A 21,847-nucleotide genomic window follows, 5' to 3' on the forward strand; every position below is an offset into this window, starting at 1 on the left:
TTCCATTGACGATCCGACCTTTTTGACATGGAAGGAACGATGGCTTTAACCGGGCAATTTGCCAGGGCAGGTGCAAGTCATGATGACCCCGCGATGTACGAATGCCTCCAGGGCAGGTACGGGCTCCCGGGCGATCCTCGTAAGACGTCCAATTCTTTTACACAATCTCAATGGTCAGTTTATGAGCGACAACATGTTATTTTGACGTTTACACTGCAGAAGAAGCTTCCACAAGTGCTTCTGTGGCACGACGATCCGTCACACCAATAAGCGCCAACTCCAGTTCTCCAGGCCAAGCTGAAGTCCGTGGCGATGAATGGTGGAATTTCACTGGCGATGGATAACTCACTCGGCTTGACTTGTGAATTTGACGTCAGCCCACCACTTACATCCACTCTTTCCAATGATGCAGATGGTGTTGACCTTTACTGTTTGCTTCTAAAGAATAGAGTAACCGGTACTCAAATTGAACAGCTATATCGACAGGCGGTATCTCTTGGAAGTCAGAAAAGGTTGTCATTACTAAGTACATTATTCGGACTCAAGTACAGCTCGCGAAATCGCTTAGTCGTGTGCAGTTCGCAGCTTCATATCGTCTATCCAAACGCCAAACACGCTGATGAACGAATGTCTTCCTAAACACTACCGGTCTAACCATGCAACCGGATATCTTCAAGCACTGCCAATCCATTATGAGGAGGTCCAAGCGGAAAAGAGGCAAAACATAACTTGAACAATCAACAACAACCACCTCCTCTCCGCCGATTGCTCAACGTAAACACCTCTTCCCACTCCCGTAGTCCCCAGTTCTGCGTCCTGTTCTTTTTCCTCCTCCTTCTCAATCCGCTGTGCCCATCTTCCACAGTGGCGCCCGTCATAGAACTCTTGATGCTACCTCCGTCACTAGCTGTGTTCCATCCACCACTGTCGCCATACTGGATGCCACTCGCGGGGTCGTCAGGGTCGATTTCTCCCAGTTCAATCTTGGTGAGAATTATTCTTGCTAGCCTTTCGAAGATCTCATCAACGCCCTCGCCGTTGAATGCGCTCGCTTCTGTCACCACTGATATTCCTGCTGTGCTGGCCCATCGACTGGATTCCGCTCGCGTAACTTCTCTGCCTTCCGGTGCGACTGTGGCTCTTTGTTGACTTCCTGCGCTTATGGATGCCCCGCGATCCCTAGTCGTGGCTGTACTTGTATAAGAGCTGCCTCCGGTGCCGAGCATACCAGATGTTAGTGTTGAGTTAGATGTAACGCTCGTCGGTGTCGGGGGCGGAAGACTTGTGTCGACGAGTGTATCGGTAAGATCGAGTTTGTTGCCAACGAGCATAAGACTCAGGTTCGGTGATGCAAGCGCTCGAGCGTCATTTAGGAAAGGTTGTAGGTTTCGGAAGGATGCGTGAGAGGTGAGGTCGTAGACGAGGATAGCGCCCGCGGCGCCTCGATAATAGGAGCGAGAGACTGATCGAAAACGCTCTGTCCCGGCCGTATCCCAGAGCTAAGTCCTGTTAACGTGCGTTCTTTGTCGCGCGATCGAGTGTAATGTACCTGAAGCTTTATCCGTTTCCTCCTTGAGCCGGTACCAACTTTGATGATCTTTGTAGCAAACTCTACGCCGATAGTCTGCGACGACAAGACTCTCCATTCATTCTTGACAAAACGATGTAGTAGGCAGGACCTATAAGAGCGCAAACAGTCAGTCAAAGGCTCTGGTGTAGAAGCGCCGCTGTCGCAAAAGACAGTTTGCGATGACTCGCTTGCTCGCCAAATGCCTCGATAATGACGTACTTTCCAGTTCCGCTGGGCCCAAGCAATATAATCTTGGCCAGGTAATCATACATGCTCCCTAGCTCCTTATCATGGTCAGCCGCCTGGTATCGCGTCGACAACGATGTTCCTCTCGCCTACCTGCTCCCGAGCCGTACCCGAGCTCTCCTCGCTCGCGCCGGAGTGCCGGCGAGGCCTGGTCATTGCGGGCAAATGACGAGATGGCAGAAAATAATGGTGGATAGGTTTTAGGCGGTCGGACGATTATCGCATGTCTTGGCTCTCGTTCGGGTTATCGCGATAGTAGGTATTTAGGAGGGCAAGTCGAGTATGTAGAGAGAGTTACTGTCGGATGTAGGTAGGATAGAGAGGAGGAGTAGGGTGCCCTGGTTCTTGTTTTTGTGGCCGTTAAAATTGACAAGAAAAGACGATGCAATGCGAACGATCCCTGGACATGGATGGAATGGATGTTTACATGCCATGCCCTGTTCTGTCTGCTCGGTGAGAGCGAGGGTGGGTCGCCCTGTAAATACCTAGCTGGAGTCCTCAAGCTGTAACGGGAGATAGCGTCATTAGGTGGTGATAACGTGACGATGTATCCGTAAATGGGAGCCCGATAACAGCGCCTGAGCTCGAGTGGATCGTTGTCACTGCTTGAATTCCTGGGATAAGATAATTGGCTACAGATAAAATAGATTTGCCGATCGGTAGAGATGCAAAATCTGGGGTTCTCGGGACATGAAATCTCTGATTTTTCTGCTGATATGCAGCCTGATTCACACTAAATGCGTCCTCGCCTACCTAGTTTAGGCCTTTGCTTGCGACTTGCGGTGCTTCATGTCTGCACAATTGATAATGCGGCATTTGTCTCGGAGATTCAGAGTCGTTTCAACTCTCAAGTTACGAATTGAAACAGAAAGTCCAAGAATAGAACTGTGTTTTGCCAGTTGACTGACGTTTGCACTATTCCGGGTAAATAAGCTTATTACGTATGGAAAGACTAAGACAGTGACACACAATTTTTTTAGCAGTCTGACCTAGGTAAAAAACAGAAGCTGGTAACAGCCAACGTCCTCTTACAACTCCAAAATATTTATACTGTAGGCCAGCCATGGAAGACCGATATGCAATCTCCTCCAATGTTTACTCTGTACGTGGCATTGTTTGCCGTCGACGTAGGACCGAATGCAAGACCTGAAAAGCTTATTGACTCATTGGCTCTTCAGAAGGATACATTGGATGGATACATATTAGCCAGTGGCCGATCTGCGGCCAATCTTGAGTCACCAAGCATGGGTCTACATAAAAGCCCCCTCCCGCACTTTTCACTCCCAGCAGAGTCAAGCAAAATAGACAACGTCAGCCAGCACACGACACATAGTCCAAACACAGCAGAATCTTGATGCTAAAGCAGACACAATGCAGTCAGCCAACAACCCCATCTCCCACCATACCAGCCACACCATGGGCCAAGGTGCCGCCAGTAGCAACGGCGGCGACAATAGCTGCGGAGCGAATTGCGTGGATAACCATGTTGGCCATGCAATTGGTGATGGAGATGGGGTTGTCCGAGTCTCGGGTGGAGAGACTGGTAAGATTCTATGTGATAGACAATGTTGGTTCCCAGCTAATGCCTCATAGGAAACGATGGAGGCGTCGTCATGGAAGCCTCCGTAACGGATGTTGGTGTCAGCGACTTGAACCAAACTACTACTACTACTACTACTACCTACGATGAATCGGACGATGAGAGCTCCCTTGCGGACAGCTCCGGCTCCATTAGCGATGGACCCAGCTTTGGAGGAACTTCAATCCGATCCCTGGGCAGCATGTCCAACTGGAGCATCATCGACACTACTCTGCGTGAGGGCGAGCAGTTCATCCATGGCGATTACGACACTGAGACTAAGCTAAAGATTGCTCGAGCTTTAGATGACATTGGCGTTGAATACGTGAGTCTTGAGAATAAGCAGACAATTGATCTCAACTGACACATGATTCAGATCGAAGTGACCTCACCTGCTGCTTCTCCTCAGTCCAAGCTGGACTGCGCGGCTATCTGCAAGCTGGGTCTCAAGGCCAAGGTTCTTTGCCATATTCGATGCAACATGGACGATGCCAGAATCGCAGTTGAGACCGGCGTCGATGGAATGTAAGTCAAATCAAACTCTCATGTAACTCTCATATCCAACTAACACTCGTACCACAGCAACATGTGCATTGGTACTTCCACTCAGCTCATGAAGCATTCCCACGGAAAGGATCTCGACTGGATCGCCGCCAAGGCCAAGGAGGTCATCGAATTCACCCAAGCCCACGGCATTGAGGTCCGATTCTCCGGCGAGGACTCATTCCGCTCCGACTTCAGTGAGATTCTGAAACTCTACTCGCTCATGGACCGTCTCGGCGCCCACCGCGTTGGAATTGCCGACACCGTTGGCGGCGCTTCTCCTCGTGAGGTCTATGAAAAGATCTCTACGCTCAGGCAGATGATCGGATGCGATATCGAGACTCACTTCCACAATGACACCGGATGTGCCATCGCCAACGCCTACACTGCGATTGAGGCTGGGGCCACTCACATTGACACCACTGTCTTGGGCATCGGAGAGAGGAATGGAATTACTTCCCTTTCCAAGCTCCTGCAGTGCATGCTTCATATGGGTCATGACTCTGTTCTGGCCAAGTACAAGCTTGAGAAGATTCCTGCTCTTGAACAGCTTGTCGCTGAGGCCGTTCGCATCGAGATCCCCTGGAACAACGCTTCACTTGCAAGATATCTCTGAATGTAACAAGTCAGAGATCACCTCACAAGGCTAGGGCCAGATGACTCAACTTACCTTTCTACTGCTAAGCTTTTAGTGAAGAGTATCAAGTAGTACTCATATAGTGAATAAAAAATCCGTCCAAGATAATGCTACAGTCGTGTATTCAAGTTACCCTGCACCATCATGTTGTCACAATAATTGGGTACAAACGAAAATTGAAAGCCTTCCAGAACCACTGTGATTATTTCGATTATGAAAACGTCCGACATGAAATGATTCAATAGTCTTATTTGCATTATACATAAGTGATTGCAGGCAGATCATGACTTAGACTATGAGGACCCATCAAATGTGACAAGTTGCCGAGGCATGTTCGGGTCAGCCACCCCCGGATTCCCCACGTGTGCTCAAGTTAAGTCGCCGAGAGTGAATGACATCCCCAGGTCAGTTCGATATTGCTAGTTCATTCCCATTCTTTTCATATTTCTCATCATAAGTATATTCAACAGCCATCATGAAGATTCAAGGTCGAACATTTGTCATCTCCGGAGGGTAGGCAGACTCACATCAAAACACTCACTCTTTCACATGTCGCTGACTTGGATACAGTGCTTCCGGCCTAGGCCAGGCATGCGTTGAAGATATATGCGCCAATGGCGGCAATGTAGCAATCCTCGACATGAATGAGGAGAACGGTCAAGAACTAGTCAAGCAATTGGGTTCATCGGCCAAATTCTTTGAGTGCAATGTGTTGGAGACAGAGAGCGTTACCAAGGCCGTCCAAGGTGCCGCACAATGGGCCAAAGAGACGGGGAAGCCTCTCGGAGGTGTGATTGCTGCAGCTGGTGTATCAACTCCTGCGACGGTAAGATTCTTCAGATTTGTGACTGAGTGTGAGAGACCGTGACTGACTGAATAACTAGATGCTCGACCGTAATGGTGCGGCGTTCAGCCTCGATGACTTTGACTTTGTTATCAACGTCAACCTCCGCGGCACAATCGACCTCGTGCGTCAGACTCTCGAGCACCTTGCAAAGGTAGACCCCGAGGGAGCTGACGGCGAGCGAGGCGTTGTCATCATGGTGGCTTCATCAGCAGCCTTTGATGGCCAAAAGGGTCAGGTCTCTTATTCTGCCAGCAAAGGCGCCGTGACGGCCATGACACTTCCTATGGCACGAGATCTTGCTCGATACGGCATCCGAGTCGTGACCATTGCGCCCAGTCTGTTCGATAGCCGAATGACGAGTGTGATGCCCGAGAAGGTCAAGAAGAGCCTTGAGGGTGCGATGGAGTTTCCCAAGAGAGCTGGTCAGCCCAAGGAGTTTGCGCAATTGGCGCGACAGGGAATTGAGAATGTCATGTTGAACGGTGTTGTTATTAGGTTGGACGGTGCTATGAGAATGCCCAGCAAAATGTAAGGTAGATACAAGTTGTATTATTGAGAGTGGCCGGATTTGTCAGATTGGAAATACAATAATAGATTGGTAATTTGAATGATCATGTAATTCATTTTGTTTAATAGACATCCACTGAAGCTTGGCTTCACTCTGCCGAGAATAGTATCCGGGGGAGCTATTGCGAAATCGGGTCGGCATCCGGCAGAGAACTTAGCCACCCCGCGACATTTCATAATCAACGTCACAACCTTCCGTTTAAAACTCTAGAATACCTCCATGAATATCTTAACAATTGAAAGGAGGATTAATAGCGGCTGCCATAAAAGAATTAACCCGACAGCCCTTGCACAGAAACAACAGCCCGACACAGTGTCTACAAGACGACTACTTACACTGCTTACCTCTCCATTTAACTCATACACCAACACAGCTACAGCTATATCATCATAACCACCAACCCATTTGCGACTTTAACAATGGCTCCAACCAAAGTGGCAATCTTGGACGACTACCAAGGAGTTGCTGACCCCTTCTTCAAGAAACTTGACCCATCCAAGTATGAAGTCGTGTCTATCAAGGATACGTTGCTGCCTTACAACCACCCAGACAGCTCACAATCGAACAAGGATGCTCTAGTTGAGAGATTCAAGCCCTTCGATGTTATCTGTAAGCATCATGTCTTACTACAAGGTCCGAGAATAAGCAGCTAATCGACCTAGGCACGATGAGGGAGCGCACACCCTTCCCTCGAGAGTTGATCGAACAACTCCCTTCCCTCAAGCTTCTCCTCACCACAGCATTTCGCAATAGATCCCTGGACCTAGATACCCTCAAAGAACGAGGGATCCCAGTTGCCGGAACAGTTGATAAGCCCCGGAGCGGCAAGCCGGTGCTCGCTGGCACGGGCAGCACCACTCAACACTGCGTCACTCTCATCCTCTCGCTCGCTCGAGGCATCGCCAGGGATGACGCCGCTGTGAAGGAGGGACTGTGGCAAACCGGACTCGCGACTGATCTCTCAGGGAAAACTTTGGGTGTCCTCGGCCTCGGGAGATTGGGAAGCGCAGTCGCGAGGATTCTCAACGTCGCATTGGGTATGAAGATTATCGCGTGGAGCAGCAACCTCACACAGGAGGCGGCAGATGAGAAGGCCAGGGAAGCCGGTCTACCTGTTGAGGATGGGGAGGGTGAGAAGACGTACAAAGTGGTAAGCCGAGACGAGTTCTTCAGAACTGCCGACGTGGTGTCTGTCCACCTTGTACTGTCTGATAGGACACGCGGCATAGTCAACAAGGAGGACTTGGCAAAGATGAAGTCGACAGCCTTGTTTGTCAATACCTCTCGCGGCCCCCTCGTCGTGGAGAGGGATCTTCTCGACCATCTCAAGGCTGGTCGTATCAGGGGCGCAGCTGTCGATGTCTTTGAGCCGGAACCTCTCCCCGCCGACAGCGAGTGGCGCAACAAGAACTGGGGTCGCGATGGATCAAGTCAGGTTCTGGTCACCCCTCACATGGGCTATTGCGAGGAGGACACCATCAAGTCGTGGTATGAGCAACAGGTTGAGAACATTGAGCGATGGGCTGCCAACGAGCCGTTACACAACGTATTCACCTAGGTATGATCGGCAAAAGAGAAAAGACAAGGACAAGGCTTCTGGAAGATGCTTATGTGCAGAACCGAGTTTCATCTTGACGGTAGAGGAAAAGCAAATCTGAACAAACAAGAACGACTGCATACATCCATGACCTTGACAGTTCATCGTGATAGGCTCTATCAATGAAACAATGGGAACGAATCCTCTGATATGCATGAGACTGCAGTTGGCGATCGGCGTGTTGGGACGGGCCTACCCGTTGCATCCCTGATGATACGACGGCCCCGGACTTTTTGATATGTGTATGAAATATATGTTTCGTTGATTTTTCACCGAATTGAAGCCTTGGATCCACGGGGATAGTCGTGGATCAAATGACTTACATGTCCTTGGCTGTAGATCATGGCCCCAGAGTTCCCTCGTGGATTTACTCGATACATCCCCGTTTCTTCAGGCTGGAATGCATGTCCTGATTCATATACATGAAGAGATGATGTGTTTACGGGTATCATGTTCAATGGCAAGGATCCGCAATGTTTTGGACCTCGACTTCTGTATATCCAATGATGCTTGGTATAGCTGTTGATATTTGGGTCGAAATGACTATCACATAGCCGTGGAAACTATTTGCTCCGTGTTGTGATTAACGAATGACTGGCAGTCTTTGCCGCCATGTTTGGGTTCAGCGGACCTCTTTCACAGCCCTAATCTACATCCATCCTGCAGCATCGCAAGGCGGTTCTCGACCGTGCCTCATCAAATGCCGAATTTCCACAATGCACTCAACATCACCAGTTGAGGCAGAATAACCGCCAGATCACATATCTCACCGCGCGAGGCGCTGAGGAGGCGTGTCTTGTTAATATCAGCCTTGGGATCTTCAGCTGGTATCGGGAGCGGCGGCGCGTCCCTTTCTGGCTGCATTTGAGACATTGAAGCCTCGAAATCAAAAACGTGACCTTTCAAGGCTAGCTATTCTCGCTCTTATACGATAAAACTAAGCCTAGAAAAGGTGATCTCAGCATAAGCCAGATGTGATTCAGGCCTCTTCAGGAACATGGCTTTTTTTTGAGTCTTGGATTATTGATGTTAGTCGCTCTGCTGGCGTGATGGTTCGGGAACGGCACGAAGCGATGGATTATATCGTTCGCTTCAGGGACTACCGTGGATCTAGTGGTAATAGTATCCCTGGAGTTGCAGATTTGCACTAGGATTTTGGGCCAGGATTGCTGTTTCTGGAGTCTCGTGGCTATGGCGTTGGTGTTTTGGCCGCTTATGGTGGAGCATACTCGGTTCATGGCTTGCTGAGAAGCAGCTGGAAAGACTGGATATGGATTGATACATGTCTCCTCTCTTCTCTTTGGTCTCTCATTGATCTCTGTCAGATAACGGGGTCTGAGTATCCTATACTGTTGTTCCCCCGCGGCATACCCCCTTGTCTCTAAACGGGACAGTTGCATCACGATCTCGACAAGGGTCAAGGGTCTAGGCTCTGCAAGCTCGTTGGACTATTGAGCCCTTGTCTGGTCCGATGGGGATTGTGATTGAATCCGCATGTCGCAAACAAAGGACTCTTTTGAAAAGCCAGATTCTCTGGACCCTTTTATTATTATCGTTGTTATTGTTTCTGGCCTTTTTCGCTGAGTCGGTCTCTCTGAGTCGAGTCTCAAGGACATTTCATTCCGATGCAAAAAAGTGGAATAGACCCAGCCAATAGAGTTGATAAAAATAACGGCAAACAGTGACGCCACTAAGATGGTCTGAAGTTAAGTTCGCAGAGACACAACTCTGTTAGCTTCCAAGCTCAAAGCCTTCAACGTCATGAAAGATGTTGCTCTAGCTTCAACGGACCAAGGTGTCATAGACGCTACATCTCTTAAAGCAAGGTAGTTGACCGTTGAGCAGAGTCAAATGGCACAAGAAGGGGAGCTTGGTTGCTGACTCGATGGTACCTGGTCACTAACTTAGAGCACGCCCGCCCGTTGAATCTAATAAAAGGTACATGCCGTTGACAGGCATGGGTGATCCTGGTTCTCATACTGTGATGTTTGTGGATGTCCTCGGACTGCTCCTTTGGTTTATTAAGGTATTTTCACATGCGGGGATAAGCGAGTGAGATCAACTGAAGCGAGCTGAAGAGACAGATGAAACTTTTCTCTCCCCCTCTGGAACTAGCCCTTCCAAGCTCTGCTTGCCCGAGACGGACCCGTCAGCGACATTCTCCCTCTGGTGCAAATGGCCGACTTACACGAGAAAACTTGAACCTTCTCCACTCGTCATGAGAGCTTTCAGCTTCAGTAACTTTGCGCTTTACCCTTAGTGATCTAGTCTTCGGATGTCTCGTCTCAATAATTCATCCTCACCAGCTGAGGATATGGTAATAGTCGCCTTTTTCTCTTCTTTTCATGTGTGCGGGTACGCCTCGAAGAAAAAAAAGCCATCCAGGACTAGAGTCGATGTGCCTTGTGTGTGCTGACCTGTAGACACACCAGTTGGTTTGGCTTTTGATACTGTGGTAAGCAAATAGTGTACTTGGATGATCAACGTGATGCTTATATGCTAGGTTGGTTTCTCAAAGCCACTGTAACTATATCCTAGACAGCATCATGTTGGGCAGACAGACATGAACAAAAGGCCCTCGTCCAAATCAGACCCCAGGAACCTTGTCCATGAAGGACAAGCAATCACAAAGAAAGGCTATCCCCGTAGCGTAACCCGAGTTACACCTCTCCTCTCGTCTCCTCTCCCGGGAGTATCAATATCAGAGTCAGACTCCATTCCGTGTCGTACCCTACCTCACCTTACCTTAGGTACCCTGGGCCTGCCGATGTGATATCCACCCTCGATTGAGCTGAGATGCAGATGCGGCTACTACACTCAGGGACTACGCCACTTGCACCGTTTGGTCTGAGGTGTGGTTCGATTGAAGATATCATTGCTCGGGATGTTATGCCCTTCCCTCCAGCTCTTTCTCTTTCTTGCTCTCCTTGATATAAAATCCCCGAGTACGCCCTCGAAGAAACTCTGTTTTGTCAGGTTCCTTAGCATCAGTTGCCATCTCACGTCACCATTCCTGAGCGTCCTATTCTTCTCCCTTCCCCTACCATACAGACACCACCAAGCACCATTGAAACCAAGTCACAATGGTTCAATTCACTCGTGCCAACTCGGGCATGTCTGGCTTGCCTACTGAGGAAGCCGTAGCGGATCGCAGAGCAGGCAGTCCCATCCCCAACCGCGTGAGAAACGCCATTGTCATCGTCCTCGGAGAATTCTGCGGAACCTTCATGTTTCTTCTCCTCTCCTTCATCGGTGCCCAGACTGCCCTCGTTACCAACAACCCTACCAATTCTACTGCCCCCTTGGAGCCCTTCTCATTGATGTACATTGCTGCCTCTTTTGGTACTGCTCTCGCCGTCAATGTCTGGATCTTCTATCGTGTTAGTGGTGGCATGTTCAACCCGGCTGTAAGTGACACTCGCACCAACTTGTTTGATTGACTCACATGCTCATTGTTTTTCCTTCTTTAGGTGACTCTCGGTCTGGTCCTCGTCGGTGCTGTACCACCTCTTCACGCCCTTGCTATTATCCCTACACAACTCGTTGCCGCTATCGCCGCTGCGGGAGTTACTGACGGTCTCATCCCCGGACCCCTCCTCGTCACAAATGCTCTCGGCAATGGTACAAGCATTGCTCAGGGTGTTTTCATGGAGATGTTCCTCACTGCCCAACTTGTCTTGACTGTTTACTTCCTTGCCGTGGAGAAGCACCGCAGCACACATCTTGCCCCCATCGGCATTGGTATCTCTGTCTTCATCGCTCACATCTGCTTGACAAACTGGACTGGCACATCCATCAACCCTGCTCGATCCTTTGGCCCTTCAGTTGTCGCTGGTTTCCATGGGTATGATTGGATCTACTACCTTGGCCCCTTCATGGGCTCTTTCCTGGCCTTCGGCTGTTACAAGATCTTTAAGGTGCTCGAGTATCAGACCGCCAACCCTGGACAGGATGATGACGACTTGGAGAGGGGTAGCAAGCATCACTTCTTCGAACATCACGAGAAGGAGCCCATCGCTCACTCCCAGACCGACACTCTTGAGCCCAAGGACCATGGTGCTGCCCCACGAAATGATAGCCCCATTGACGGTCAGATGAGCCATGCCTAAGTTGTTCCCGGCGATCGGGGCTGCTCAAACCACATGTCCAGCACTGGCTGTATGACTGTGTGAGCAGTACAAGATTATGAGTTCCGTTACATTCTGTCATGGTACAGCGGGCTCTGACACAAGGCTGGATCTATGTGTTGAACCATTCACTACTACATCGTATCAGTGTATGTAGCACGACGATGACTTTCTAATGGGTGTTTTTGGGAAAGAAATGGAGGGGAAATTGGATTATACGAGGAGGATGCATGATTAAACGAAGACCTTTAGCATGAGTTTTGGAGTACATACAGTTTCAATAAGACATCTGGGCTTGCTAAATACAGTGCAGCTCAGTTACCCCGATTATCTTGAAAGTAGTTCCAATCGTCGTCGTCGTCCTTGGCCGTCAATCCTATCGTCTCTTCCTCCTCGGGGCTCCTAAGGTTCTTCACCCGCATACAAGCCTGGAAACCAACAAAAGCTGTCCAAAACGGGAGTGGGATAAAGCTTATAACACCCCCGATGTAAACTATATAAACAACAAACCCAAGCCATGATTGTATGAATACTAGAGTTTTGTTGATTGGCCCGTAACCCGAACCAATGAGGTCTGTGAAGACGAGGCCGGCTACCATTAAAATGCCAAAGACCCAGAGGATGCTCAAGACTGGTAGGACCATAGCCCAGTCTCTTGTCTCATAGAAGAACCGGTGAAAATGTTTGGTCCATGGTGCCAACTTGGGTATACGAGAAGCTGTGGTGAAAAGGAGAAACAGCTCAAACGTGAATGGGAGAAGCAGAAACAGGAGGCGGAAGGAGAGTGAGTCCACGAGAAGCTGGTATGTTTCTGCGAACAAGAGGAAGCCAAATTGATACGACCACAGGCCATAGACCGCGGTCTTGAAGGGAGATCGTTCTGTTGACATTGTGATGGATATCTCGATGAAGTTGAGAGGTTGTTGGTTTTGAAGTTGACGCAGGGGTAAAGTAAAATGAGAGCTGATCACTGATTGCCGTGCCCCGCTGTGCCGCTTGATGGATGATCCTTGTTGCAGATATGGAAATAGCACGGCAACAAGAGCGGTTGATGATAATCATTACATGTGAATCATTTTGATCACTTTGCAATTCGATATTGGCATTATGCTATTAATTTCCACGACTAATTATTTGGGAATAATACTGGGAGTTGAGAGAAAAGCTTGACCGTCGATAGCCTCTCAGCTGCAATTAGACATGCAGGTCCCACTTTACACAAGCATCCAATAGACTACCAATTCGAGACCAGAAAAGCCAGTCCTATGATGCATAGAGATTGCTCTCAAGTGCTTGGTTAATGCTGTAGAACTTGTTGACCGCGTTATGGGATGTGACAGTTTCGCATATGCATGCATCGATGCTCATGTAAAAGATCACATGCAGTGCTTGGCGACCAGGACATACACAGAAGCTGTGTTAATGAGAGGCAACATATCAACTGAGAAGAAGATGCATGTGCAACAATAACTGCATGTATGACAGTCAGAGGTCAGAATATAGGAGCAGTTGTCCCGTGTCCCGTGTCTGGAGGGATATTGTAGTCGATGTAACAATATTGGACTGTGACATGAGGGAGTAATCAGGTGATGTGTATTCTTGAGAGCCGGCATGTAACACCCTGTTAGGCTCGAATTGACTCTATAGTCTCAAGGCCATTAGATCTGGTTGTAACTAGAGCATCCACTGCACCGGGCATCGATGCTTCTCGTCGGCCGCAAAGTGGATATTATCGGGTCCGTTCGACCGAGGTTGTCAATTATGGCCTGGAGAGAAGGATACTTGAAGTAGATGAAGCAACATTAAATGAGATCTTAATTAGTGATTAAGTAGGCATTGAATTAGTAGCTAGGGAGATAATGAACAAGGTATTGAGTGCTCCATATATACCGAGATAATATTTTATCATATGCCGTAGCCAGTTCCTCGGTATCCGGGAATGGCTGCGGAGCTCCATATGTAAAGTGTTGCTGTTCCGGTTCCGGTTTCGCCTCGTATGTCATTTAGCTTGATGTACGAAAATAAACCAAAAGCATATGATATGTAATTATATATTAATTATTAAGAGAACTCGAGTTCCAGTAGTAAATCTTGGCAATATGGTTGCAAATAAGAACAAATTCGTCTCAGAGACTGTCGATCTTCGAGGTTATGACGACTCACTAAAGTTACAGCACATCCAACGCTATACTGTCCTATACCGTTGGCTGCGCCTTCCCTTGAAACAGCCATCCCAAAGAGCACATGACCCACGTGATCATCTCGTAGTTGGTCCTGAGGCTTCCAATGGGATATGCCTGATGAATCCTAGCCTTTTACATTTGACTGTCTACAGCATCATTCAGTACAATTCAACACATCTCATCAATTGATCAGAGGACCTGACCTCTGTTACACAGAGTCTGGTCAGGCCTGACAGGCCTAGAACCCGCCCCCACTTGTCCCTCCGAGCTGGGGCCTCCCGACAGTACAGTCCAGTCTTCCCCGGCCCAACGCAGCATCGGCTCCGTGTACTTTACCTCTACTTTTAGCTTTGACTCGAAACAGTCGCAAGGCGGAGAATTCTCGTCCTAGTCGGGCTTTTATCTACTGTGCCTTGTTTTTTTACCCCTAAAGGAGAACACCACCTTCACTGTCTTTATACTGTCCCTCGGCGCAGTAATCTACAGCTTCATTCATCGGACAGACCCGGCCCAAGTTCCTAGGTGGGGTTTCAATGTCCAACGCGGGGCTCACTCTCTGCCTCTGACGACTCTTGCCGACTTAATTACAATACCGGAACTGACCTGGACTGGACTGTACGAGAAACTCACCAGACTTTGTGGCACATCATGTCGTCGGTCAAAGCCACAAAGAAGAGCGCTTTCTCTTGTGAGCCATGCCGTAGACGCAAGGTCAACACAATCACCGCTTCACCTATAATACTGTACTGATACCCTTTAGGTCAAATGCGGCGGCGAGCAACCGATTTGCAATCGCTGTGCTGCTAGAAGCGATGACTGTATTTACAAACTGTGGGACTCACCTCGGCCTCATTATTTTCTGAGCAATTGCTCACGTGTCATAGAAACCCGACTCTGTCTTACACCCAACGCCTTGAGGAACGCATCAAAGAATTGGAAGACCAACTCGCTGCTATCAAATCTCCTCCCTCAGTGGCTGCCTCCAATCATTCGAGTCCTGGGGTCTGGAACGGCCATGACTCAAATCGCCATGCGGACGAGCATGCAATGACGAGGAGCTTCATGGGTCTCAAGATCGACGACAAGGGTGGCATTACTTACCATGGACCGACTAGTCTCTTCAATCTTCCCAGTGACCCTCACAAGCATAAGCCAGACTCGATATCATCCATTGACTCAGATGCTCATAGGAGAGAGCGATTGGTCAACAATGCATGGCATCAGCGAGCGATGGAAAACCTGTCTGATATTCCAGTAGGTTTTTGCGTAATCTGCAGTCTCATGAGTCTCAACTTACATCACAAAGGAACCATTCCAATACCTTCTGAACGTACATTGGTGCTGGATTCAGCCTCTTTTCAACTTTATCTATAGGCCTGCATTCACTCGTATGCTTCACCTTAGCATCATGTAAACTGTAACTAACACTCACAGGTGACATGCAATCCATGGGACCGTACTATTCTCACACTCTTTTGAATGCTATGCTCTCACATTCCATCCGCTGGGGTAAAAGTGATCCCTCCACCAAACAACTGCTGGATCAGTCTTATGATGGAGGAGCAGTCTTTGCAAAACACGCCCGAAGCATGCTTTTCGACGAACTAAGTAGAGGTGTTTGCACTATCCCAACTGTTCAGACATTACTACTTCTCAGTGCAGGGGAGTGTGGCCATGGCAACACGACACAGGCTTGGATTTATAGTGGAATAGCGTTTCGTCTCATCGATCATTTGGGCATTTGTGTTGATGGACAGAGATATCCAGGATCCGTCCATTTGACTGACGAAGAAGTCGAGATTCGACATCGACTTTACTGGAGTTGCTATTTCTGGGATAAGATCATCAGCCTATACCTCGGTCGTTCGCCTTCACTGCAACATACACAGGTGTCTCCGCCCCAGATCATCAGTAAGTTCAGCTGTGGAACAATCAGCAAGCAAGTTACTCATTGTTTCTAGTGGACGACTCGGCTGAGAATGAGCTCTGGGTACCCTTCGACTCTCCTCATGGCTCAGATTGGAAGTATCCTCCTGCGACAGCTCACTCAACTTCCTGTTTCATGAGTGCTTGCCGATTATCAGTCATTTTCAATGAGATCCTCATTCACATGTATGATCCATTACTGGAGAATACCGAGGCAGAGATGCAAGAGTGTCTCCAGACTCAAGACCCTGCCATGAGACTATGGTGGGAACAACTCCCTCCTCATCTCAAGATCGAGCTCTCCGCCATGCCTGAGCTGGCACCTCCATCACACATTGTCACCATGAAGTGAGTACCAGTTTCTCATTTCTGAAAAACGCTAGCTAATCTAATTAAGTGCCCTGTATCATACTTTCAGAATCCTCCTGTTCAGGCCGATGCTCAGCTGGCAGGTCTATCCAGAGGATGAAGGCCCTCATCCAATGCAAAACCATCTTGTGGAATGCGTCACATCTGCGACATCTATTATAGCCATCTTCGATCTTTTCTGCAGAACATTTACCATCAGCCACTGCGTTCTATCGCTCTCATACAGTGTGTATATCGCGGCCACAATTTTCCTCTTGCAGGTTCAAGCTACGCCTGAGGACCAACAAGCAGTTCGCAAGCTGAGCTTCTGCGTACGAGCCTTGCATCAGGCCAAAACTGTTAATCCAGGTGGGTAGTTCGGGTCAATATTTATGCAAGCTCTAACAGACCACACAGTCATCTCAAGTGCTTTGGATCTGATCACCCGAGAGATGGCGAATCTTGGGCTTGATCCAGGATTTAGTACGCCACAACAACAGCCTCCTCCGCCTATGCCTCAGCCTATGCCAGATGTTCCGATGCCTACAGACATACCGATTACCGAGACTATTTACCCAGCTTCATTTGATATACCCGCACAGCAATCACCTTACGAGCCGGAGCAGCTGTTTCAGACGCCGTGGGCCGACAATATGAATCCGAATGCAATGGCCGTTGACCGAGGAGTTTTCGAGGCTTTATCCTCGTTTGAGCCCCTGAGTGTACGGGTGGGCGCTATCTACGAGTCAGGAAACAACCCTCAGAATTTCGGTTGATTAAGGATACTGTGGTAACAGCATTCTGGAATATACCAAAACCGATGTGATCGACGTTAATGACAACAGAATTTACAGAGATCAAGGAACCGATGCAAAATCCGATACCAGGAAACTCAAATGAACTGGAATTATCAACTTCTCGGCCGAGTACCAGGCACTCAAGAAACCACGGATCTTGATTCATCCAATAGCCAAGAGCTCACCGAGAGAAGAGGCTCCCTCGGCATTGATAGTGTTTACTGTGAGCTCCCACATCAGGACATCGATGCCGAGTTACCGTTATATACCCGCATCTGCCGAACCCTGCTCGGCCCTACTCGGAGAAGGTGTTATCGAAGTTATACTTTCGACTACAAACTTCATGCTGGAACATGGAGTCATGGCTTGATCTGTATAATCTCGCGATTTGTGTAGAAGGGCCCCTGGACTGTTTGTGGCCAACTTGGAAATCGTTCTTGACGTTTCAGGTATCGCAATACAACGGCAGAATGATGGACAGATGAACAATAGTCAGATATGATATGAATACATAAACGAAAATATTAACAAGTACACATGTCCGGTGCAGAAAGAACGAAATCATCTTTGAACACCATGAATGGGATACCCCCTTACTCAGTCATAACTGATCTCAATCACTGGTCTGCCTTCCTTGGTAGCCTCTGGACATCCCATAGATCTTCAGCATTTCCTCTAAACATCCGCTCTTTGAGATGATCATCACCTCCGCACCAGCTCAGCACTCTCTCCATCCAGGGCTTGATATCCAACCCCTCAAATCTTGTGTGAGGCCAGTCAGTTGCAAAGACAACATGAGTCTTTCCAGCGACTCGAATGACCTCCTTAGCGATGGGATCCAAATCGCTGTAGTCAGGGAGTGTGCTAATCCTGTAAGCGGCCGACAGTTTGACATATGTCTGGCCGTTTTTGAGTAAATTGATGAGGGACGAGAAGCCTGGTATGTCGTATGGCTCCGCGCCTGTGTATTTGTTCAGAGGTGGTTGTCCAAGATGGTCTATGCAGAACTTGACGTTGAGCTTCGGAATGATATGTTCAAGGAGAGTAACCATATCCATAGGGACATAGACCTGAACAACCCATCCCAAGGGTCTCACAGCATCGGCGTAAAGCATCAACAGCCTCTCCAACTCGGCTGCATCAATAGTAAGTTCATTCGAGAGGATATTGAGTCTCACTCCACGCACACCCAGTTCATGCCAAGAACGCAGCTCTTCTTGATTAACAACCTCAGGGTCAATAGCAACAACGCCTCGTCCACGGTCAGCACCAAGGGCACGCAGACCATCGAGCAGACACGAGTTGTCAAGGCCATAGATAGATGGCTGAACGAGAACTATGTTTCGAAGCCCGACGCTAGTTTCAAAAGCGAGAGCTTGGTCCAGACTGTGAGATGTAGGACGGTATTTGGCTGAAGCATCAAGGGTGTAGTTCTCAACGTCGACAATGTGCATGTGTGAGTCCCAAGAGTCGGGAGGAATGCGTTGAGAAAGGGTTGATGAAGTCATGATGAAGATATTTGAGTGTGTATAGTTAATTGAATAGGTTATAGAGGGTTTCGAGGATGATATATAGTCAGTCAGTGTAAGTGTAAGTGTAAACTGCATACTAATGCTATGTCCGACTGGGGAACCGAGGTCGGCCGAGTCGGCGGGGAAGACGAGACGAGAGTTTAAACTCCGCAATTCAACGGACGGGTGACTTCCGAGACTCAGTTAATTGACCGAATAGTATCTTTATCTTATCGCGGTTCTACTACATTTCATATCCTAGGAATTGTTTATGTATATACTCCGTATATATACATACTTAGCATAGTAACGGCAGTTATCCTTGTTAGCACGTGTGAGAGGGTTTGCAGGCATTAATAGTAGCGAGTAGCTACATGCGAGCACGCCTTGAGTGCATAAGGCGCATGGTTCAAAGAATACAGTACCCAACGGCAATAATGAAATCCACAAACATAGCCGAGATGGCCTGGGCACTCCACTCACTAACAAGCATGGATTTGATATCTGTAACTGAGCGTACGTACAAGAAGCGTATGCACAGCCAACATAAGCCGGCAACTTGACACATCAACAGGCGTATAAGCAGAATTACCTATTTCAAATACCTCACAGCCCGCCCTGTAGGCTGTAGGCTGTAGGCTGTAGGCTGTAGCTCACTCCCATTGCAGTAAATCTGTTCAGGTAATCAAGCACTAAAACACAGCCTCAACCGCCGATTTCTCGCTAAAATAAAATGAAAAAACCGTGGGGCAAAAGAAAAAAGACCCTTGAGCTAAACGGCACGCCACCTTCCCAAAAGAGGAAGCAGAGCTCTGCGAAATCCAATCGTCATCTGCGTCTTGAGTGACGCAGCTTCTATTCTCTAAACCCCCGCCACACTTACTTACCTTAGGTACCTAGCTAGCTACCTACAGTACCTCTAGGTAGGTAGGCTCCCCTTGTAAAGATTTGTCATTCATTCGCATTGACCGACCGACCGACAGACAGACAGCCCGAAAAAACATTCAAATATCAATGCAATCCCCTCGATAGCTTCACAGAACAGAACGGAACAGAACAACTCAATACAATACAATCGCATTCATCTCTATTACCTGCCAAAATGTCCTACCTCCCCCCCTTCCTGGCGCGTCTCGCCCGCCCCTTCACACAATCTACTCGTCTCTCAATCGCTCCCGATCAATCCGCTGCATCTGTCATCCCCGAGGGCGCCCAGCGTTGCACCGTCGCTGCGGGATGTTTCTGGGGAACAGAGCATTTGTACCGCAGACACTTTGCCGACAAGGGTCTCATCGATGCAAAGGTTGGATATATCGGTGGTGATCTCGACAACCCTAGTTACCGCGCCGTCTGCGGTGGAAAGACAGGCCGTACGTCGCGATCCTCACCATTCGCATTTGACCATGACTAACAATCATAGACGCTGAGGCTGCGCAAATCATCTTTGACCCTACAAAGGTCTCGTACGCACAACTCCTAGAATTCTTCTACAAGACGCACGACCCCACGACGCTGAACCGCCAGGGTCCCGATACCGGCCCTCAGTACCGATCTGCTATCTACTTCCACAACGAGGAGCAGGAGAAGATTGCGCGCGAGGTCACAGAGAAGGCCAACAAGCAATGGTGGAAGGGCGGCATCGTTACCGAGATTGCGCCCGCCGGAAAGTGGTGGACTGCTGAGGAGTATCACCAACTCTACCTCCACAATAACCCCTCTGGCTATGAGTGTCCTAGCCACTTCATGAGACCGTTCCCACCTCTAGAGTAAACAAATATTCGAGGATAATTGTATTTTGGCTTAGCAGACGGATGGAAATGGCACGAATGATATCAGGAAACTTAACTTGGAATGAGGCAATGAGAGGACACAAATTCAACATATACCTAGGTAGTCACAATTTACAACATTTTGAAATCCACTCCACTCTGAGTATTTGAAGTTTTTTTTTATTACTCTTATTTGCTAATCCTAAAATTAAGAGACTGGAAAATCCATCGACTTGTAGACCGGTTTCAACAAAAAAACAGGAGAGGAGTTCATTATCCTTCATCCGAGTAATAATCCTTTGCTTAAAAATAATACAAAACGCCCAGAGCGCTACTTCTATGCAACTCCATCACCAATCGCTTACTTGCGTCGGTTCTGCTGCATCATCAGGATCTGAACCATGCGAATGAAGATGTTGAGGAAGTCGAGCTCAAGAGAGATACTCTCGTTGACGGGGTCACGGCGGATGACACCAGCCTGGGCGAGACGAGCATGGTGGAGGACCTTTTGGACATCGTACAGAGTGAATCCACCAAAGACAGCAAGACCACCGTACAACCAGATACTCTCAGTGAAGGCAAGGGTTCGGATGGCGGTGGCGGGGATGACGAGAGGGGCGAGACCAGAAGCAGCGACAATGGCGGCACCAGCCAGGAGAGGACCACCAATGTAGAGGTACTTCTCCTGCTTAGCAGTGGCACCGACAACGGCAAGACCACCCATCATGGCGATGGTGTAGAGACCGGCACGTCCAAGGAGAGCAGGAGGAACGAAGGCGAGTAGAGGAGCCACAAATGCAGCCTGGGTGGCGTTGAAAGCGGTCCAGAGGGCGTACTTGGGGATGTAGCTGGAAATTGTTAGTAACATACTTCTTCAAATTTGGCATTGATTAGATTTAGTAACTTACTTGTCCGGGCTGATAGATCGAGTTCCAATCATGGTGGCGAAGCTGAGAGCGAGACCACCGATTCCAACAACCCAAGGGTTAGTAACCATGATTCGGTAGACGAAGCCGGTCTGAACCATTTGTCGAGCCGTCAATCCAATGATACCAATTCCGAGTCCAGTGTGCAAGAAAGTGTTGTTCAAGTATTCGCGCTCGTAAACGGGCATGCCACCATCCTCACGGGTCTCCCGGTTGAAGACAGCATTGATGGCAACAAGTGTACCACCAAAGATGGCACCTCCAACCAAGAGTCGTCGGCTGGTCGACTGAGGCGCTGTAGCAGCTCCCGCAGCCTGTTGGTTATATGATCGACCACCAGCGCGGCCTGTTCGTTGGAAAGCATTGCGGGTGGCTGCGGATGTGACGCGCGATGTGAAGAAGTTGGCTGTGGGCTTGGACTGGACGTGGAAGCTTCGGGCGGATGCGGTGTTGCGGAAAGCAGTCTTTGACAGCTCAGGAAGCCTCTGCGCAAGTCGCGCAGGGCCCTGGCGGACAGTCATTGTGAAGGACATCGTCGTTCTGGCGATGCAGGTGTTGTTGGGGATATGCAGTCGTTCACAAAAGAAAAGGTTGAAGCGGGGACGGGCGATCGAGAGTATTATAAGTCCCCCGGTAAAAGAATGGAAAGCATGACGTTGGTTCCGGCTGTGGA

At 48.8% G+C, this 21,847-nt stretch overlaps 10 protein-coding genes across 10 annotated transcripts; 6 read left to right on the forward strand and 4 right to left on the reverse strand.

Moving 5' to 3' along the window:
• Positions 1 to 737: 737 nt before the first annotated feature.
• J7337_001594 (uncharacterized protein) lies at positions 738 to 1,972 on the reverse strand (the record flags this gene model as incomplete). The annotated part of the gene is made up of 4 exons (XM_044819333.1): positions 738 to 1,499; positions 1,550 to 1,679; positions 1,790 to 1,854; positions 1,910 to 1,972. 4 exons carry the CDS (start codon positions 1,970 to 1,972, stop codon positions 738 to 740), a joined length of 1,020 nt encoding a protein of 339 aa, XP_044687035.1.
• A 1,260-nt stretch (positions 1,973 to 3,232) lies between these two features.
• LYS1_1 (Saccharopine dehydrogenase) lies at positions 3,233 to 4,554 on the forward strand (the record flags this gene model as incomplete). Its single annotated transcript, XM_044819334.1, has 4 exons — positions 3,233 to 3,359; positions 3,410 to 3,720; positions 3,772 to 3,920; positions 3,978 to 4,554. 4 exons carry the CDS (start codon positions 3,233 to 3,235, stop codon positions 4,552 to 4,554), a joined length of 1,164 nt encoding a protein of 387 aa, XP_044687036.1.
• Positions 4,555 to 5,050: 496 nt separating this feature from the next.
• J7337_001596 (uncharacterized protein) lies at positions 5,051 to 5,954 on the forward strand (the record flags this gene model as incomplete). Its single annotated transcript, XM_044819335.1, has 3 exons — positions 5,051 to 5,088; positions 5,146 to 5,401; positions 5,460 to 5,954. 3 exons carry the CDS (start codon positions 5,051 to 5,053, stop codon positions 5,952 to 5,954), a joined length of 789 nt encoding a protein of 262 aa, XP_044687037.1.
• Positions 5,955 to 6,409: 455 nt separating this feature from the next.
• On the forward strand, positions 6,410 to 7,548 carry J7337_001597 (uncharacterized protein; the record flags this gene model as incomplete). The annotated part of the gene is made up of 2 exons (XM_044819336.1): positions 6,410 to 6,599; positions 6,653 to 7,548. 2 exons carry the CDS (start codon positions 6,410 to 6,412, stop codon positions 7,546 to 7,548), a joined length of 1,086 nt encoding a protein of 361 aa, XP_044687038.1.
• A 3,122-nt stretch (positions 7,549 to 10,670) lies between these two features.
• J7337_001598 (uncharacterized protein) lies at positions 10,671 to 11,696 on the forward strand (the record flags this gene model as incomplete). Its single annotated transcript, XM_044819337.1, has 2 exons — positions 10,671 to 10,994; positions 11,058 to 11,696. The coding sequence occupies 2 exons, from the start codon at positions 10,671 to 10,673 to the stop codon at positions 11,694 to 11,696; spliced, it is 963 nt and encodes a 320-aa protein (XP_044687039.1).
• A 332-nt stretch (positions 11,697 to 12,028) lies between these two features.
• J7337_001599 (uncharacterized protein) lies at positions 12,029 to 12,604 on the reverse strand (the record flags this gene model as incomplete). The annotated part of the gene is made up of 2 exons (XM_044819338.1): positions 12,029 to 12,142; positions 12,248 to 12,604. 2 exons carry the CDS (start codon positions 12,602 to 12,604, stop codon positions 12,029 to 12,031), a joined length of 471 nt encoding a protein of 156 aa, XP_044687040.1.
• A 1,941-nt stretch (positions 12,605 to 14,545) lies between these two features.
• J7337_001600 (uncharacterized protein) lies at positions 14,546 to 16,947 on the forward strand (the record flags this gene model as incomplete). The annotated part of the gene is made up of 7 exons (XM_044819339.1): positions 14,546 to 14,640; positions 14,782 to 15,151; positions 15,204 to 15,285; positions 15,332 to 15,808; positions 15,859 to 16,171; positions 16,257 to 16,540; positions 16,589 to 16,947. 7 exons carry the CDS (start codon positions 14,546 to 14,548, stop codon positions 16,945 to 16,947), a joined length of 1,980 nt encoding a protein of 659 aa, XP_044687041.1.
• A 638-nt stretch (positions 16,948 to 17,585) lies between these two features.
• J7337_001601 (uncharacterized protein) lies at positions 17,586 to 18,476 on the reverse strand (the record flags this gene model as incomplete). Its single annotated transcript, XM_044819340.1, has 1 exon — positions 17,586 to 18,476. One exon carries the CDS (start codon positions 18,474 to 18,476, stop codon positions 17,586 to 17,588), a length of 891 nt encoding a protein of 296 aa, XP_044687042.1.
• A 1,105-nt stretch (positions 18,477 to 19,581) lies between these two features.
• J7337_001602 (uncharacterized protein) lies at positions 19,582 to 20,249 on the forward strand (the record flags this gene model as incomplete). The annotated part of the gene is made up of 2 exons (XM_044819341.1): positions 19,582 to 19,849; positions 19,900 to 20,249. 2 exons carry the CDS (start codon positions 19,582 to 19,584, stop codon positions 20,247 to 20,249), a joined length of 618 nt encoding a protein of 205 aa, XP_044687043.1.
• A 360-nt stretch (positions 20,250 to 20,609) lies between these two features.
• On the reverse strand, positions 20,610 to 21,695 carry J7337_001603 (uncharacterized protein; the record flags this gene model as incomplete). Its single annotated transcript, XM_044819342.1, has 2 exons — positions 20,610 to 21,096; positions 21,157 to 21,695. The coding sequence occupies 2 exons, from the start codon at positions 21,693 to 21,695 to the stop codon at positions 20,610 to 20,612; spliced, it is 1,026 nt and encodes a 341-aa protein (XP_044687044.1).
• Positions 21,696 to 21,847: the final 152 nt, after the last annotated feature.

This window comes from Fusarium musae, chromosome 1 (assembly GCF_019915245.1).
Source record: "Fusarium musae strain F31 chromosome 1, whole genome shotgun sequence".
NCBI classification, from domain to species: Eukaryota; Fungi; Ascomycota; class Sordariomycetes; order Hypocreales; family Nectriaceae; genus Fusarium; species Fusarium musae.